The following is a 16982-nucleotide window of genomic DNA, read 5'->3' on the forward strand; positions in this document are numbered from 1 at the left end:
AGATTAATTGCATGACTATGGGAGATGATTGCAGGCCTGTGATTACACTAGATGGCGACTTGTATAATCGTGCAGTAAGATTGAAAGATTACAAATCGCAGTGGTGCATTAGACTTGGGAGTTTGCACACTACTATGGCTGCTCTCAAATGTTTAGGGAAGTATGTTGAAGGCAGTGGCATTGATATAGCTTGGCAAGAGTCAGACCTTTATGGACCAGCGACAGTGAGGCAAATATTAGATGGGCGACATGTGTACAGAGGAATAGAAGCACATACAGTGACACTCATAGCATTGCATCATTTGGCTAATTGGCAGAAACTGGAAGTCTTTGACAATGACTGCATTGCTGGTTAGCTCACTGGGTGCCAACTACTTTTCTCTGCCAATATCTCCATCTGCCATCAACATCTTTGATGATTTGATTTGAATGTGGCTTGTCTCTCAGAGGGAAAGCAAACTCAAGATGTAATCCTCTCTACAACCCAACTGACTACAACTGTTTGAGTAATGCCAGCATGTTCGTGGACAACTAAGGATCTGGGTTGTAATTATCAAGGACAACTTGGCTGAATTCTCAAGTCCATATGTGCAGACGGTGGTGGAATTACGAATGACTAGCCACCTCGTACAACCTTATTTAGGACTGCTATGCATGAACTGCCATGTTTAAAAAATATACTACAGAAACCAGTTCAACCCAACCAACCATTTAGTAAACATAGTTGCATGTTGAGCTTTTCTTTTCCAATTCCTAAAAATTTTTCAAAACTTAAAAGTTGATTTTTTACTTACGCTCTTGGGATTCTGGAATTGAAACACAACCTCCATCTTCACTGAAACTATTTGACAAGGATGTTTTCATGGTTGTATTTGGAGTGCCAACAGATGACATGCTTTCCTGAAATAAACAAAAAATCTATTAAAATGTGACAAATACACAAACATTTGACCAAAACTCACAAAGCAAATACAGAAAATATGAATGCATTAAAATTATTGATTGAAAATATAAAACTGAAATGGACAAAATATGATTTTTTTTATAAACCAATGTGAATAATATAATTATAAAGATTTAGATAACAGAAGAAAACCATATAACGCAGCGGTGTCCCGTCTGGCTTCGACTACCCAACCAATCCGGCTGGAAAAATCACAATATTCAATGACAATGTAAAAAAGCTATATAAAAATAGAAAGCTGTCACATAATCACATATTTCAAACATATAAAATACTAATCATAAATTTATTTTATTTTTATTATTTTTAATTAAATATAAAATACTTTTCACTGTTAAATATATCAACACGTAGGAATTAATCCTTTCTTATCTATACACATTCCGCTATTCCTCTCTCTCTCTCTTTCTCCCCCCTCTCTGTTTGCATATGGATGTAGGAGTGAGTAGCTGCTGTAGCAAATATGGAAGATAGGTAAGTATTAGAGGGATTAGTTAAGTATTGATTTATATACATAGATTCAGGACAGCTCATTAGATTAATACTACTTATAAAAATTGACACTAAATAAAAGATCTAATAAACAAAGAACTCTTTGAAAATTATGGCAAAGATCAATCAAAAAAGTGATCTTGATGCAACTTTAAGAATTACATTCAGAAACTGAAGTTGAAAATCCACTTCTTCAAATAATATCATGCTTTGCTAAAATGTCTCCAATCCTAAAGCGTGTGTTTTCTTGAGAGAGCACTATTACAGCTTGGTAAAGGAGGAGAAATAAATGGAAGGAAAATGTTCAAAATAGTCTTAAATCACTGATGAATGAAGTAAAAATAGTCTTAAGTCACTGATGAATGAAGCAAAAATGGTGAAATGAAAAGCATTTTTACATGCGTCCACAAAATCTTCATAAGAGATTAGGTAGGTCAGTCAATTTGAAAAGAACTTTTTTTTTGTAATGCTAAATTTTTAAATAACTCTTTCTAGATGTGTCCATGTATTTCTACAAGAAGTTCTACTCACTTATCAGCCATTGTCTGTTACATTTAAGATGGTTTGTCAGGATTCAGTTTTAAATCAGCATTTTCATCACTAGATTGAATGGATGTGTCTTAAAAATTGCTCAGTTCTTGTTATTTTAACTGAATAATACCAACTATATAAAGTATTAAAGAAAAGAACATTTTGAGGAATAAATGAATTGAAATTCAGAAATTATGAAAGACAAAAGGGGGAAGAAGTTTAAATATGAAAAAAAGGAAATGAATGAAAAAGAAAGAAAATATTGGGAGGAGAAAAGAAAAAAATCAGAAGAAAAATAAAAATTAAAAAGAATGTTGAAGGTTGATGTTGGATACAAGAAAAGAATAGAGGAAAATAGACTGTGCACTCAGATATCACAAACTCACACTAAAGTTATAAAACAATACTCCTTCTTTTACCAACGGTATTTGGGAATTAGCATATTTTTTCTCTAAATTTTTCTAAGGAATATAAACCAAATTGTGCACGAGAAAGAGAATCTTACAGTGCGGAACATTCCTTTGATTATGTTTAGAACAAAACTCTTCACAGAGCTGGCAGTCTTGTGACAAACCGATGCAAATACAAAAAATAAAAATAAATAAAACAATATGCAATTGACATTTATAACAGAATTCAGACAGAACCGTGGAAGATGACAGCATTTTATTCACACTTCTTTTCAAAAATAAAAAAACAACAACAGCGCAATCAGTTTCTTTCAAACCTCATAAAATATCACCTCTTTAACATTATTTTTTTTTCTAATTTTATTTTAAGCTTTGAAACAGATATTTGAGAATCCTGAAATAACAAGATACTGAACTGTTCATTTTGACTCCAAAGTTTTGAACTTATTAAACAAAATAATTAAAAAATAAATAAAATTTTCAAACTTGGAAAAAAAAAACCGACTTTTATAAAAAAAAAAAATGCAAAATATGTTTTGATCTCGGCAAATACTTTATTATTTTTAGTTGAACTACTGTTTTAGAGATGTTGATAGTTATATTTCTAATAAATAACACCAACTCATACTCCTTTAAAAGTCAAGACAAAAACTGAACATGCTTCTTCATTTGCTAAATTCTCTAAATAAATGTTTTTATATATATATATATATATATATATATATATATATATATATATATATATATATATATATATATATATATATTACTTCTTTTCATATTGGGATCTTTATCTACTGCTTTTAACACCTTTACTTTTTTTGAAAATCTTAAATTTTAATTAATGTTTTGAGGATACTTCATAGTTAATCCTCATTGATGCGCTGGTTTTATTGCTAGTTTGGCAACATGAGATCAGCTCAACAAGAAGCCAAGGTTTGATTTAATTGGAAACAAATTCTCATCTCAAAAGCAAATTTATTTTAATTCAATTGCTACTGTGTTTTATTTCAATAAATAACTAAATAATAAATAAAAAATAAAATGTTAAGTTAAAAATGAGGAACACATACAAAAAAACATTTTCAAAGTCAAATCCAAATAGAAATTTGGATGATATATCGATACTTGATTCAGAATACACTATATTTTGTTTTTTCCACTATGTCCTTGTTACAAATACCTTTTATTTTGTGGCAGTTTTTAAAGAACATACTTATTCTGGCAAAGAAAGCCTTTAGAGTGGACATATTTTCCATTACTGACTAGATATTCTGAAACATTAAAAGTAATAATGCAAGGAGTTATGTCCCTTGAGTTCTGCAAAATATATATCTTAAGACACATTAAAGGGAAGTTTTCCACACTCATATTTCTTCCTGACTCTTAACCGATTAATATGAGTACTAAACCGAACTTTAACAAAAATCCTATTTGATTATAAAATTTAAGTCACCAAAATTGCTTTCAGTTTTTGTGAATACAAATCAGTCATTTTTTGTTTTTTTTTCTGAGCAATGTCAGGTAGATACACCTAGTTGTATTGATATAAAATAATGACAAAATTTAACAACTATACAAAAAAAAAAAAAAAAAAAAAATGCATACAAATAAAAGTGAACTACCATAACAATTTAGTTGCCAATGGGAGAATCACTAAAAAATGCAGGGTTGAGGACCAAGACTAAATAATGGCAAGAAAGCAAATAGAGATCATCTTAGGAACATAAATAACAAGTCATGCAGAAGAAATTGATACTGGAAAGTTAATTGGAATAGGGGTTAACTCATGGACTAATAGCAGAAGAAATGTAAGTTGCTTTTTGCATTTATCTAAATTAATCAATGCAGAAGGGCTTCCCCTATTTATCATAGCTATAGTATTATCAAAACAACTCACTATTATTTAAATTAATAATAGTCTCTTAAATACTGTATCTATAGTGGTAGACAAAAACCCAAACACATGTATTTGTACATGTATTTGCATCACTTTTTAAACAGTTTATAAATTAATATTCAGTGTTATTCATTTGTAATTTTATTGTTCTATTTCATATTATATATATATAATTAAATAAAACAATAAAATTACAAATATATATATATATTTGCAATAATTTGTTGATGTTAGCAGCAATTAAAGTAATTCAAGAAAAAAAAGATAATTATCAAAACCTTTCTTAAAAAAATTATATTGATTAATTTTCAAAAAGTAATTTAAATACAAAGTATTAATTTTTTAAATTACAATAGATTTAAATTAAAGATAGGTAAAGCAAGTTAAACATCTAAAAATACTTAGAGCTAGATTAATGGCTGCTTGATGGCAGGTAGATTATTTTTTGCTTGTTATTTATCATACTGAATGTGAATTCATCAATGTTTTGTTGAATTTAATTAAGTTTCAAACGCGTTTCATTATTAGGATGCCTTTTCGTTTTCCTGGGATAAGTATTCCAACTATTAACTATATTTAACTATATATATCCAGAGTGAAATTGATAAACTTAATAAGCAATTCAACAAAGTTATCCAACGCTTATTATCATCATCATTATTATTATCATTATTGTCATCATCATTATTATTATTATTATTCACTCACTAGGTGTTTTCACATAGGTCACCACTAGTGATCACTAACTTCAAATAATCTGTGGTGTTCCCTTAAAGCTGAGTGATAAGTCTCCCCAGATTTGCAGTGTTCTCCATACCTTAATAACCAGTACAGATGACTTCATGTTATTGCAACAGCCACTTACCATTAATTTCTTGTGTACCATGGCCATTGATATTCCCTGAGGTTTGTGTGACAAAAAGCCCCCTCAAGGTCCCAATGTTCCCTGCACTCTTCTAGTGAAGATCTGGTTATTGCCATTTTTGGTTCTTCCAAACCTTTCACAACTCTGATGTGGTGTCAGTCAATGCAAACCCACCATTTTTTTGGAGAAGTTGAGGCTTAAAAAAATTGCTTGGCACCAGCCAATGCAGATGCCACCAAATTTTTAAAGAGGGGGAGGAGGTGTAGTTATCTTAAAATTTTTCAGTTTCAGTTTTCTGTGTTTCCTGTCATGTTCTTTTTATTTTTTGTTTTATTTCTATTGCAGAATCCAAATTACTGGTTAATGTTTGCAGTTTGTGTGGATTGGTTTCTGCTTTCTAGGATTTTCCTTACAATTTCAGCTGTTTTCATCATTGCCGTGTGTTGTATCTTCTCGGCCTTTCCTCTAATTCCAATTTCTTCTTATTATTGTCGTTATTATTAAATTATTATTATTATGATTATTATTAAGATTTTAGCTATTATTATTATTATTATTAATAATAAAAAAAAGGGTAATTCATAAAAAAAAAAAAAAAAAAGAGAAAATGGAATAAGAGAGACAGAAATTGAGAAACCGATATCCCGAGCAAAGACTGAAAAATATCAAAAGCAGATGTCACAAGGATGAATCAATGAGGGAGGACTTAGGTGGGGTAATGAAAATTGCTGACAATAATGAAGCAGGTTTTATTTTCTTCAGAGTTATTTAAATTGAAACTTCAGAATCTGATTTAATGGTTCGTAAGAATTGTGTAGGTTACATTTTTATTCATTTATTTTTCCTATTGAGGTCAGGCAATCATAATAAACAGAGATGATAGTTATTATAAATACTTATTAGTTGTAACTCTCTTTCAGTAATTTCACTCTTCTTGCAGCAACCTTGGCAGTGTCTTCTATGTATTTGTTCCAATTCATGTTATCTGTGAATGCCAGATCGAGGAATTTGAGTAGGGTGCTATTAGCCATAGTTGTCAGTTCCATAATCTGTGATAGCATCCATTAGGCCAATGAAGTACCCCCAATGATAAATAGACATGTATAAGTCTAAATCAAATGTTTTCATTAATACTTTTTGGGTGTTTAAGCAAATTATTTTGTAAAACAAGAATTTTAAAAAGTTATCTAGTATATAATGTTAATGGATTATATTGGCCAGCAATTTTTTTACTTTTTGAATGCTGTCTCGATTTCTACAACTGATTTAGGGTAGTTTTGTATTGCTAAATCGGCATATAGTATCCATTTCTTTCCATCAGGTCAGGTTTTTGTGCTGATCGATACATGTAATTAATGTAAACTGGTAAATGGTAGGCATTGATAAAGGTAAGTCCACTTCAATTGCATGCTGCTTCACCAGTGTTCAAACTTCAGGGCTTAAACTTCCATTTCTTCAAACTCCCAACAGAAGTCAGCTATCATGACTGCGTCCCAGCAACCCAGCAAGTTTCCATCTTATTCAGGCCATGATGAAATCTCTCCCCCTGATCTTCACACATTGAACCCAGGTTCTCAGGAAACCGGTCCATATGTGAAAATAGGTAGTGCATCTTGACGTTCATATTGCAGTCAGTATGTTGTCAACAAGTTCTGCATAGTTTCTGGACTTATTGTTGCCAAAAAAGTTCTTCATTACCAGAACAAATGCCATTCCATGCTTCCAGTTCCATTTTATGCATTGAGTTTTCGAACTTAGGATCTCTGATGAGCTGCTGGATCTCAAGACCATCAAAGATGCCAGCTTTTAACTTCTTCATGGTCAATCATTGTAAAGCCATGCACAAATAAGTGAAGCAGTTACCATCCCTGTCTAGAGTCTTGGTGAACTGCTTGATTAAGCTGAGCTTGATGTATAGCAGAAGAGTATTCATTGATGATGTTCCTTTCTTTGCAAGACATCAATTCTTCCAGTCATTCTTAGTGTATGCTGAGCATCAATTTTTAGATTTTGAGGTTTTATGACTTCAAACTGATCTCTTTATGACATAATCACCCAGAACTATCAGACCTGAATATTTCTTGTCATTAAAATAATCATTTCCAAGCAAAACAATTATTTGACATGGCATTTACCCCCCCCCCCACTAACTTCTTTTAAAATACTCCACACATGCGTATATGTTAACGAAAATGTAAAATACAACATTTGGCTATAACTTAAAATCTTGACCTGATTGAGCAATTGTGATTTTTGGATTCAGTACATCAGATTCGTCCTAAATCAACCGAAAAAAAAAAAAAAACACAGACAAGAAATTTGTTGTTGACCAGTGTTCTTTACTAAGAACACTGATGTGTAATTAAAATGAAAATTTCTCTTTAATATTTGAAAATAAGAGTAAGATGAGGTTAGTTATTTTAGATAAATTGCCAAGTTAAAAAAATATTGAGACTAATAAGACTAAGGTGAAAAAGAGAATAAATAAAGAAAAATGGAGGAAATGAGAAAAACGATTTGGGTTTACTTGTTACAGAAGCAGCCTCAATTTGATAAACATGGATTAGAAGATTAGGTTGATTGTAAAAGATAGAAAATACATTATATATGAGAGAGAGAGAGAGGGAGTTGTGTGGATGGCAGAATGAGGTTTTTTAAACAAGAAACTTGTGACAAATTTATGATGAGCTAAAGTTTAGAAACATATACCATGAGAGTTACAAGATTATCAAAGCTGAAGAAATGGTGGTGGTAGTGAGAGGATACAGGATAAAAGGAGAGGCAGTCTGAGAAGAGTGTGAGGCACTTTTCAACTACTAGAGGAAGTGGAGAGGAGGAAGCAAAGAGAGAAAGAGAGAGGGGGTGGCAGAGCTTCCAGACTGAAGACAAGACATTTTGCTCACCCATGTCGTGTTCTGCCCAGATAGAGGTGCCTACAAAATGGAAGACCTCAGTTAACAATTTGGTAGTTCCTCAGATTTAAAGAGAATTATCTTTCAGGGAAAGAAAAAATTGATCAAAACTTGATTTTGGCATATTACAAAATGGCATTAGTTTCTGTTCAATTGAACTTTATATAAACAGTGTAGTTCTTTACAAACCAAAAACAAAGATAAAAAATATTAACCACAGAACTGAGCAAATAACATGTCTAATTACATCTAGTTGATTAAATCACACAAAACTTCTTGCCAATTTTAAAATGAACTAAATACAATGTTTCAATTACATATCTACATTATTAAATAAAAATGGAGACTATTTAAGGTGTGCTGATAGTTCAAGGTGAAGGCAGTGTTCCAGTTAACGTCTACAGGAAGTATAACAATGGTAACATTCTGATATGGAATTTCCTCTTCTAATTGTTAACCATACTGCCGACATTAGAAGAACAAATCACCTTTCCAGCTCTCTTTTTATATGAAAATCTTCATCCTTAAAAATTTATTTCCTATGAAAGTTTTTCTACTTTCATATATTTTCAATTTGTCAATTCCAAAACCATCAGCAGAAGATAAACTAAGATCAAACATGATTCATTTTTTTTTAATACAAAATCATCCATTTCTTTCACTTGTCAATCATAGCCCGACAAATCAAACACACACATTCATATTGAACACTTTTCAATGGATTAAATCAAGAAAATATTAAACTAATTAACAAAAATGAGTTTTGTTAAAAAAGCTGATGAATTTATATAAAGCAAACATTTCAGATGCAACTGAACAAAAGATATTTTAACAAATATCATAAGATCTTGGAGTAAAAATATATAATTAAAACAAAGAATGAGTATTCTTACAATGCATCCATTCCATCCGTGTGCTTAGCAATAAAAATACAATTGCAAACTTAAGATGAACAACAACGAAACATAACAAGTAAAAAAAAAAATGAAAAAAACATAAGTAAAAAAAAGAACTTAAGTAAAAAAAAAGAAAAAACATGACAAGTAATAAAAACATAACAAGTAAAAAAAACATAAGTAAAAAAAACATAAAAAAAGAAAAACATAAGTAAAAAAAGAAAAACATAACGAGTAAAAAAAAACATAAGTAAAAAACATAAGTAAAAAAAAGAAAAAACACAACAAGTAAAAAAAAACATAAGTAAAAAAGAAAAGAAAAACAACAAGTAAAAAAAAGAAAAACATAAGTAAAAAAAAAGCAAAAAAAAAAATATCAAGTAAACACAATGAATAACATTGACAACATTTTTCAGGATAATATTTGAATTAGAGGCTTAATTGATGTGGCTTCAAATATAGATGTAAGTCATTCATAGCTGACTATGTATCTCATATAACACAATATCTATCTCTCTCTCTATATATATATATGTTCTCTTTAGTCAAAAATGTCTCTCTCTCATGCACACACATATATGTATGAGAGAGAAAAACTTAAGAAAAGAGACCACAATACCCAACCTTTTTTTCCAAGCAGAATTGCATGTTGTGTATTGCATATCTATTCACTTTAATTTTGTATCACAAAAAAAATGAGAAGAAAATGAAAAAACAAAAATTTATATTAAAATTGCCTTTATATGCAGACTAGCGGGGGGTTCCCGGCGATGCCCGGGTGTCTTGAGGTAAATCAAAACTCCGAGGGGGGGAGGGGGGTAAATAATAATAAAAAAATGTTTTGGTAGGTAAGTATGAGAATCGAACCCGTACCCTTGAGTTGGAAATTAATGTGTGAAAAAAAAAACCGGCCGACGTTACCCATTAGGCCACCACAACATACATACAACACACTCAGGTTTGAATTTATTTATTAAACTATAAAAACAGGCGTGCGCAATAAAAATTAACTCTGCTGCTTCCATTTGACCTAATTAAGAAGGTCAAATAGAAGTCACGCAGTTGTTTACCCAATTTGGACTGTTTTTGTTTTTTTCCCCCAACAGATGTTGGGGGGAGGGGAACCAGCTCCCAATTGTCCAGATTGAATAACAATTGTCTGATGTACAACATTGATCAAAGCTGATTGCTTCTGGACATTTCCCGGCGCAATGCCGAGAACGTTGTTCGTTGTTAACTTTGAATTAGTTTCGCTTTTTATACGAAAAAGCCTCATCAACATGCGAGAAGCCAAAATAGCAATAATTTTGTAAAAGTCGACGTAAATAAATCTAGATACGACGCACTTTCCCAAATCGTACATATTATTATTTAGGATCCATATAAACAGTTGTAAGTGATCGTAACGACATCTGAACCGTGTGCGAGAAAAGCCTTTTGAAGACATACACAAAATGGTCACGCACATTTTGCCTTTTATATATATAGATCCATTAAAACAGTTAAGCACAATCATAAATGGTTTTTACTTAAGTTATTCAACTACTAAAGAACTTGTACGCTGGTTTTGCTTCAATGGAAAGTTTCAATCTCACTTGAATATTTCTATTTTTTTTTTTTAATTTTTATGATGTTTTGTTTGAAAGAGTTTTAACCAGAAAAAGAAACTATTAAGAATATCTTATTTTTACTTAGAAAAATAAAAAGACAAAAACTATAAACCATTATGATGCATCAGCATGCAAAAGCAATCTCATCTCTACATGTAAACTGAAGTATACTCACTAAACCAGTGTCACTGTCTTCATGGTCTGGGTGGGGCTGTTGTACCGTATAATCCTCCATGCTATTAAAACTACTTTCTGAATTTGATGGTGATAATTGTGTACTGTTGTGACGTAACCTGAAAATAAATAATAAAGAAAATGCCACATTTAAAAAAGGAGTTAAATTTAGAATTTTTTTAAATATATAAATTATTTTATTTTTTAATATATAAAATTTTTTTCTTCTATTTAAAAAAAAAACAAACTTCATATGACTATTCTTATGCTTAACCAGTTCCATCATCAATACCATCCTTATTTTTTAAACTATAAATCGAAAAGTGTTTAGATTCTAATAAAAATTATGATAGAATTTTCATATTATTTGAAAAAAAAAAATCAACTACTGTTTGAAAGATAAATAAATGCTTACAATTTAGAGTTTATGAAAATCAGACTTTTATCATTATAATAGTTCAAATAACTCGCCAAAATTTCACAAAAAAACACTCGACTAGTTACATCCACTATCAATAATTTCCCACACTCTCTAACTGCGCCTAAATCTAAATGCAGAATCCACAAACAAAGCTTCTTTCCTAGAACTGCCTGTCTATGGAACACTGTTCCAATGGTCTGCTTCCCAGCTGACTACAACACGGTCGTTTTCAAGTCCAATGTAAACAAGTTCTTGTTGAACCAACTCCTGAAATAATCAAATTCAACCCAAATTACACATAATGATTACTACACTACCATTGTACATTCATTACCCTTATCCTCAAGTGGCCTTTGGGACTTGATAAGTCGTGACTCCCTTATAAAAAAAATTATTTTCTCCTGAACACTATCTGAGTCTATCAATAATCTCTACAATTATTTATGAAAATTACTTTTATAGATAGTTACATATGGCCTGATTAACTCATAATTTTTATCTGTCCTGAACATACACTCATTCTCTCAAAATTGCTGAGGATGGTTCTAGAAACAAACATTCAACAAGAGAGAAACTGATCAGCAAATTTAATTTTTTACAAGTAATTGAGTTATTAGTTTCGACACATTCAACATAACATATTACAAAATATACAAATAGAGTTATTACAAGATTAAATTATGCATCATATTCTGTTCCTCCTATAATGCTGGGGTTTAATGAATGTATACGTACCGTGATGTGGAGTTTGTACTACTTGGGCTGGACTGGGGACTTGGAGGATTGCTGCATGTCCGATATGAGGATTGTGTACTTTGACTGTCAAGACGATTCCTGTAAGTATAAAGATCTCTTCTAAAAAAAGCAAAATTACGTTCAGTAAAAAAATAGGGAGGGGGGATAAAACTGTACACCAACAATGTTGATACCAGAAACTTGGAATGTGTAACAGTAGCACCAATTTTTGTTTTTTATAAAATTGAAATCAGAAAAATGTGTCAATTGAAGAATAAAATCTTATAGTGATTGAAATTTTGTTTTGATTAAAAAACAAAAAAATTATCTTGGAAATTGAACATTTTTTTAATTAAAAAAAAAAAAAATATATATAGTTATTAAAAGTTTCATTCTTTGTATTTTTGAAGGTTAAATGCAATTTTTTTTTAAAAACCTTACGATAGCATTTACGTTTTAATTTAAAAAAAAAAAAGTTACCGCAGCTTTTTTTAAAAAATGTTTCCATCTAATGAAAATATCGTTGGTTCGTTGATTTTCTCTTCATAGTCGTGTAAAGACTACATTTTGTATAATTAATGTTATCAACTTTGTTTACAATTCCTCCACAACTATTGTCGCATTTATTAATCTAAAAGTATGATACCATCAAACAGATCCAACATCTGCTCAAGCATTTCTCTCGGAAATTATGAAATAAAATTTAAAAAAAGGAGCAAAATAACGATATAGTTACATTTTGTTTTTCTTGTCAAAACCACTGGAGAAATTACGAGTCAAACTGTTGAAACCAGGAGGAGATTTTTTAGCCTAGAAAAAGAAAAGAAAAAATCAGTAATTATTAATACCAAATATGATGCCAAATGTTTTTTTTAAATGATCTTGAAAGTTAATTATTCAAAAATTGCTGCAATTTTTAAACCCATTTTTTTTGGTGTCAGTACTCACCATACATTTTTGTTGTACGGACATATTTTTAAAGTTAAAAATCGACATACGGTAATATATGATTCTGTGATACAAATTGCACCTTTGTTCACTAGTTACAAAATTCTAAAAATTTCATGTTTTTATCATCGTTCACTTTTATGTGTTAAGCTGGAGATAAAAGTATGTTTCCATGCATAAATATTGCCGAGTAATGAAGATAAAATGAAAAAAAAAAAAATTATATCACTTTAGTCAGTACTACTTGACTGCACTAATAGTAATAAAATTCAGATTTATCTCCCCTGATCCTTTTAAATGTAGAGGAATCAGAGTTATTTGTCCCTTGTTGTTTTGATATTATTTTTTTGTAAGGGTTCTTGTATATATAAAGCAAGACACTTCATGTGTGCAGGCATTACGATACATGTATATGTTTATTTCTTAAGTTTATCCTCCAGTCTGAAATATCAAGTTCACAAAGCACAAATGTAGGACTGTGTTGTTTGATTTATTATTATTATTATTATTATTATTAGTAGTAGTAGTAGTAGTAGTAGTAGTAGTAAATGCCCAACAAAAATGTAACTGACATTTTAAAGAAGGAAAAATCGGATTTCAATACTGAAATGCCAATACATGGCATATCAATAGAGAATTGGTATTTGTCTGAAGCTGAAATCATACAAGAACTTCTATTAATGGATTATTGTGCTGTCTTTGAATGTTGAATTCAGGAACATAGTGTTCTGTTGTGTCATTACATTTAAATTTCTGCATGTTAGTAAAGTCAGGAAGCAAGACACGGAAGGAATTCCAAAGTCCAGCAGTTTGAGGGAAGAACTTGAAGGCTTTCTGACATCTGAGAACCTTTACAGTGAAGGGGTGTGATTTTGCTGCTTGTTAGGTTAGTTGGGGGATATTTATATCAAGGTGGCACTAATATCACAAGTTTGCTAGAGCACATTCCTTTGAAATATTTATAAAACAAATACAGGAATGCAATATTGAAGTGATGAGACAGAGACTGGAGCTTGGTTGATAGTGTAAAACCTAATCAACTGGAAATTCTTTCTTGGATCCTGGTCCAATGTGGCAGTAATACTCCATACATGAGTGAATGGTGGTTTTGTATGAGAGTAATTTTCTAACATGGGCTCACTTATTTTGCAGCAGCCTTGGCAATGTCTTCAATGTATTTGTTCATTTAAGAGTTATAATAACAATCTCCATATTCTACCTGCTACTTTTTAAAAAATTATTTTTTATACTTGTACTTTTAACATTGATAGGATAAAATAATGACCTCAAATTATTCAATTAAATTAATTAAAAATAAAGAAAATTTTCATAATTCCTCCTGTAAGGAATTTTCTAATTTCCTCGATAAGCAAGGACCCTGATCAATGTTGAGGTAAAGTCAGCTTATTTTATGAAGAAAAAAAAAATTATAAGCAGGAAGACTAGCAAAAATGAAATAAAAAAGACATTAACCACTGTTGGCGTCCTTTCATCTTCTCCGACCGTTGGTAGAGAAACTGTCATGCCATTAGATTTTCGATTGTCTCGAGCATCCACGACTGGTGTCCGATTCTTCCCACTTAATGCTCGCTTGAACGTACTCAAAAATTTGTTCCCTTCATGTTTTGATGATTGGAGGAAAGAAACTCCAAAATATTCAACGTTCATCTTGTCAAGTTCCATGTATAAATCATCCAATAAAGTTGCTCGAGTTCGATCCTGAGGAAAGATAATAAAAACAGAGAATTGAGAATCTTAGAAAGAATATTTATTTATTGCAACAAAATTTCTTGATTTTTTTTTTATCAGTTTATGCAGCATAATTTACATTTATGAACTTTGTGGCATTTAAAAAGAAAATTTACTCAGGAGGTTTTAACCACCATTTCTTTTTTTTTTTTTTTGATGCACAATTGAATAACGACTATGTTAAGACAGTAATAAAGTTATAATCAAGGATGCCAAAACAAGATTTAAATAACATTTATGGATTAATTATGATTATGGTGACGAAATTAAAAAAAAAAAGCATCAGACACAAGAAAACACAGTAAGGAACTGAAATGATTTATAGCAATGTAAAAAATGGATCAGTATCTGTAGGAAGCTTAGTAATGGCATATTCTTCTGTCGTGTTCAACAAACAAATTCCTAACCAAAATTTGCATTTATAACAATATTTAATCATCAAACACAGGTCAAGACCATCGTGATCCATGGATTGTTTAATAAGAAAGTTGGACTATGAAGAAAAGGTTCACATTAAGTTTTACTGGAATTTGATTTTATTTTTTCTGATGAAGGTTTTATTTGGTGGAGTTTTTTATGTTCATTTTGGTTTCAATCATTGTTGGCATAATGTTGATCCAAACAATTATGTGGTGCACGTGGATTATTTCCATATAGATTAAATCTTGTTATTATCATCTGATAACATCATTTTAATTGAAATAAATTTTTAGATGCATTTTCACATGGACGATTCATTCGTTGGTCGATCTATTATGCTTCAGTTTACTTGGCATAAAGTTCTTCTTTGTTATTGTAGCGAAATTTAAAAATTGAAATATTGAATTTCAAATGAAAATAATTGGTATTTATCGAATTGTTATGCCACAGTAATGAAAATATTGAAAATTTACAAAAACGATAAGGTAGAAAATGAATTATTAATGAAAAGTCTTCGAAAGCAATTAGCAAAAATTAAATTTTGCTTGATTAGCCAAAGATTTTCAAGTTTCAGAAAATATTTACCTCCCTTTTGTTACAATTAGAACTCTCTGGTTTCTTTTTTCTTTTTTGTAAAACTCAATTTTCACTAATTGTCTTTGAAAACTATTTTCATTAATAATTAATTTTATACCTTATCGTTTTTGTAATTTTTGGATATATACTGTGACATGACAATTTGGTAGATACCATTGGTTTCACAAAATTCAATATTTCAATTTTTAGAATTTTGCTACAATAATGAAAAAGAACCAAATCATCTTCATTTAACTGAACATCAATCGATCAATCTTATTAACCTTTATCCACAAGTGGCTTTTGACCTTAATAAGTGATGATTTCTTTCATAATAAAAACGTATTTTCATTTCTAAACATGCAGACTGAATGCATTCATCTTATAATAGATGCATTCAGCATCTATTATAAGATGCTCTGTCCGTTAGTGACACTTAAGGTTGACATTGGGGTTTCTATATGATCTGTCATGATTCGAACATTTTTAAATGTTTGGATTATTTGTACTATTTGGACTAATCTTCTCATTTTCATGTTTTGGTTGATGTAACCTCTGACCTTCTTCAGATATATCTTGTCAAACTTGGAAATCTTTTTGGCAAACGTGTGAATCTGCACAGAAGTTTGAATGCAACGCTTTATTTAATCCACAAGTTAACATTTTCTCATTTCATCAGCCATGATGGGTAGAAGTTCCAAGTAATTTGTAATTATACTTTGAATGTAGCCCATACTGAGGATTGAACCTTCAACCTTCAGAAGAGTGTAACTTATAACTGAATTTTACCAAGTACTTTATTCACTATGCCATGTCATGAAAATAACACTCAGGATGAGAACAGTAGTCTGAATAAGTTAAAGTCCAGATTATCCTCATCTCAAAAATTCAAAAACATAATATTTTGAAATGTGTTTACACATCTACACAAGAGGCCCTCACCATTCATAGGTGAATTTGTCAATCTGTCACACCCAGGTTGAAAATAATATTTCCATTGTTAAAGGCACAGATTTTAATGGATGCATCAAGAAAATTGATCTTGTTTTGAATCGAATAACAAAAAAGTAAAGAATTCTTTTATTGAAAACAAAGTTAACATTTGGTTAGAGACAAAACGTGTTCCAAAAAAAACAAATAAAAAATTAACTTACAGCGAGTTTAGCAAATTGTTCTGCAGTGTAACAAGCTCTTTCAGCATTGATGAGTTTGGCAAGCACAAATTCACGGAACTCTTTGCCCTTAAAAAGAAATTAAAGTTAAGAGAGGTCAACAAAAATGTTTGTATCACATCAGTTCACATGTAGGAGGTAAATATATCACAATCATGTTTTTACTATCATAAAATTACATTTTTCATGTTTAAAGTTTTATAAGAA

The 16982-nt window shown here is 30.4% G+C and overlaps 1 protein-coding gene across 15 annotated transcripts in view; it reads right to left on the reverse strand.

Moving 5' to 3' along the window:
• Positions 1 to 16982, reverse strand: part of LOC145261125 (rap1 GTPase-activating protein 1-like) — a 1259270-nt gene that overhangs the window by 7716 nt on the left and 1234572 nt on the right. For 7 of the 15 annotated variants that reach the window (XM_080119380.1, XM_080119376.1, XM_080119384.1 and 4 more), the window contains 7 exons: positions 16758 to 16844; positions 14332 to 14577; positions 12647 to 12720; positions 11911 to 12009; positions 10756 to 10873; positions 8066 to 8095; positions 795 to 900 (listed from right to left, as the gene is read on the reverse strand). In XM_080119380.1, the coding sequence (XP_079975506.1) occupies positions 795 to 900; positions 8066 to 8095; positions 10756 to 10873; positions 11911 to 12009; positions 12647 to 12720; positions 14332 to 14577; positions 16758 to 16844 (760 nt within the window). The remainder of the gene's footprint in view (positions 1 to 794; positions 901 to 8065; positions 8096 to 10755; positions 10874 to 11910; positions 12010 to 12646; positions 12721 to 14331; positions 14578 to 16757; positions 16845 to 16982) is intronic. The other 8 variants (XM_080119377.1, XM_080119385.1, XM_080119388.1 and 5 more) reach the window with 3 other exon arrangements.

Source organism: Euprymna scolopes, chromosome 37 (genome assembly GCF_053919585.1).
Source record: "Euprymna scolopes isolate OS-2025 chromosome 37, ASM5391958v1, whole genome shotgun sequence".
Classification (NCBI taxonomy): domain Eukaryota; kingdom Metazoa; phylum Mollusca; class Cephalopoda; order Sepiida; family Sepiolidae; genus Euprymna; species Euprymna scolopes.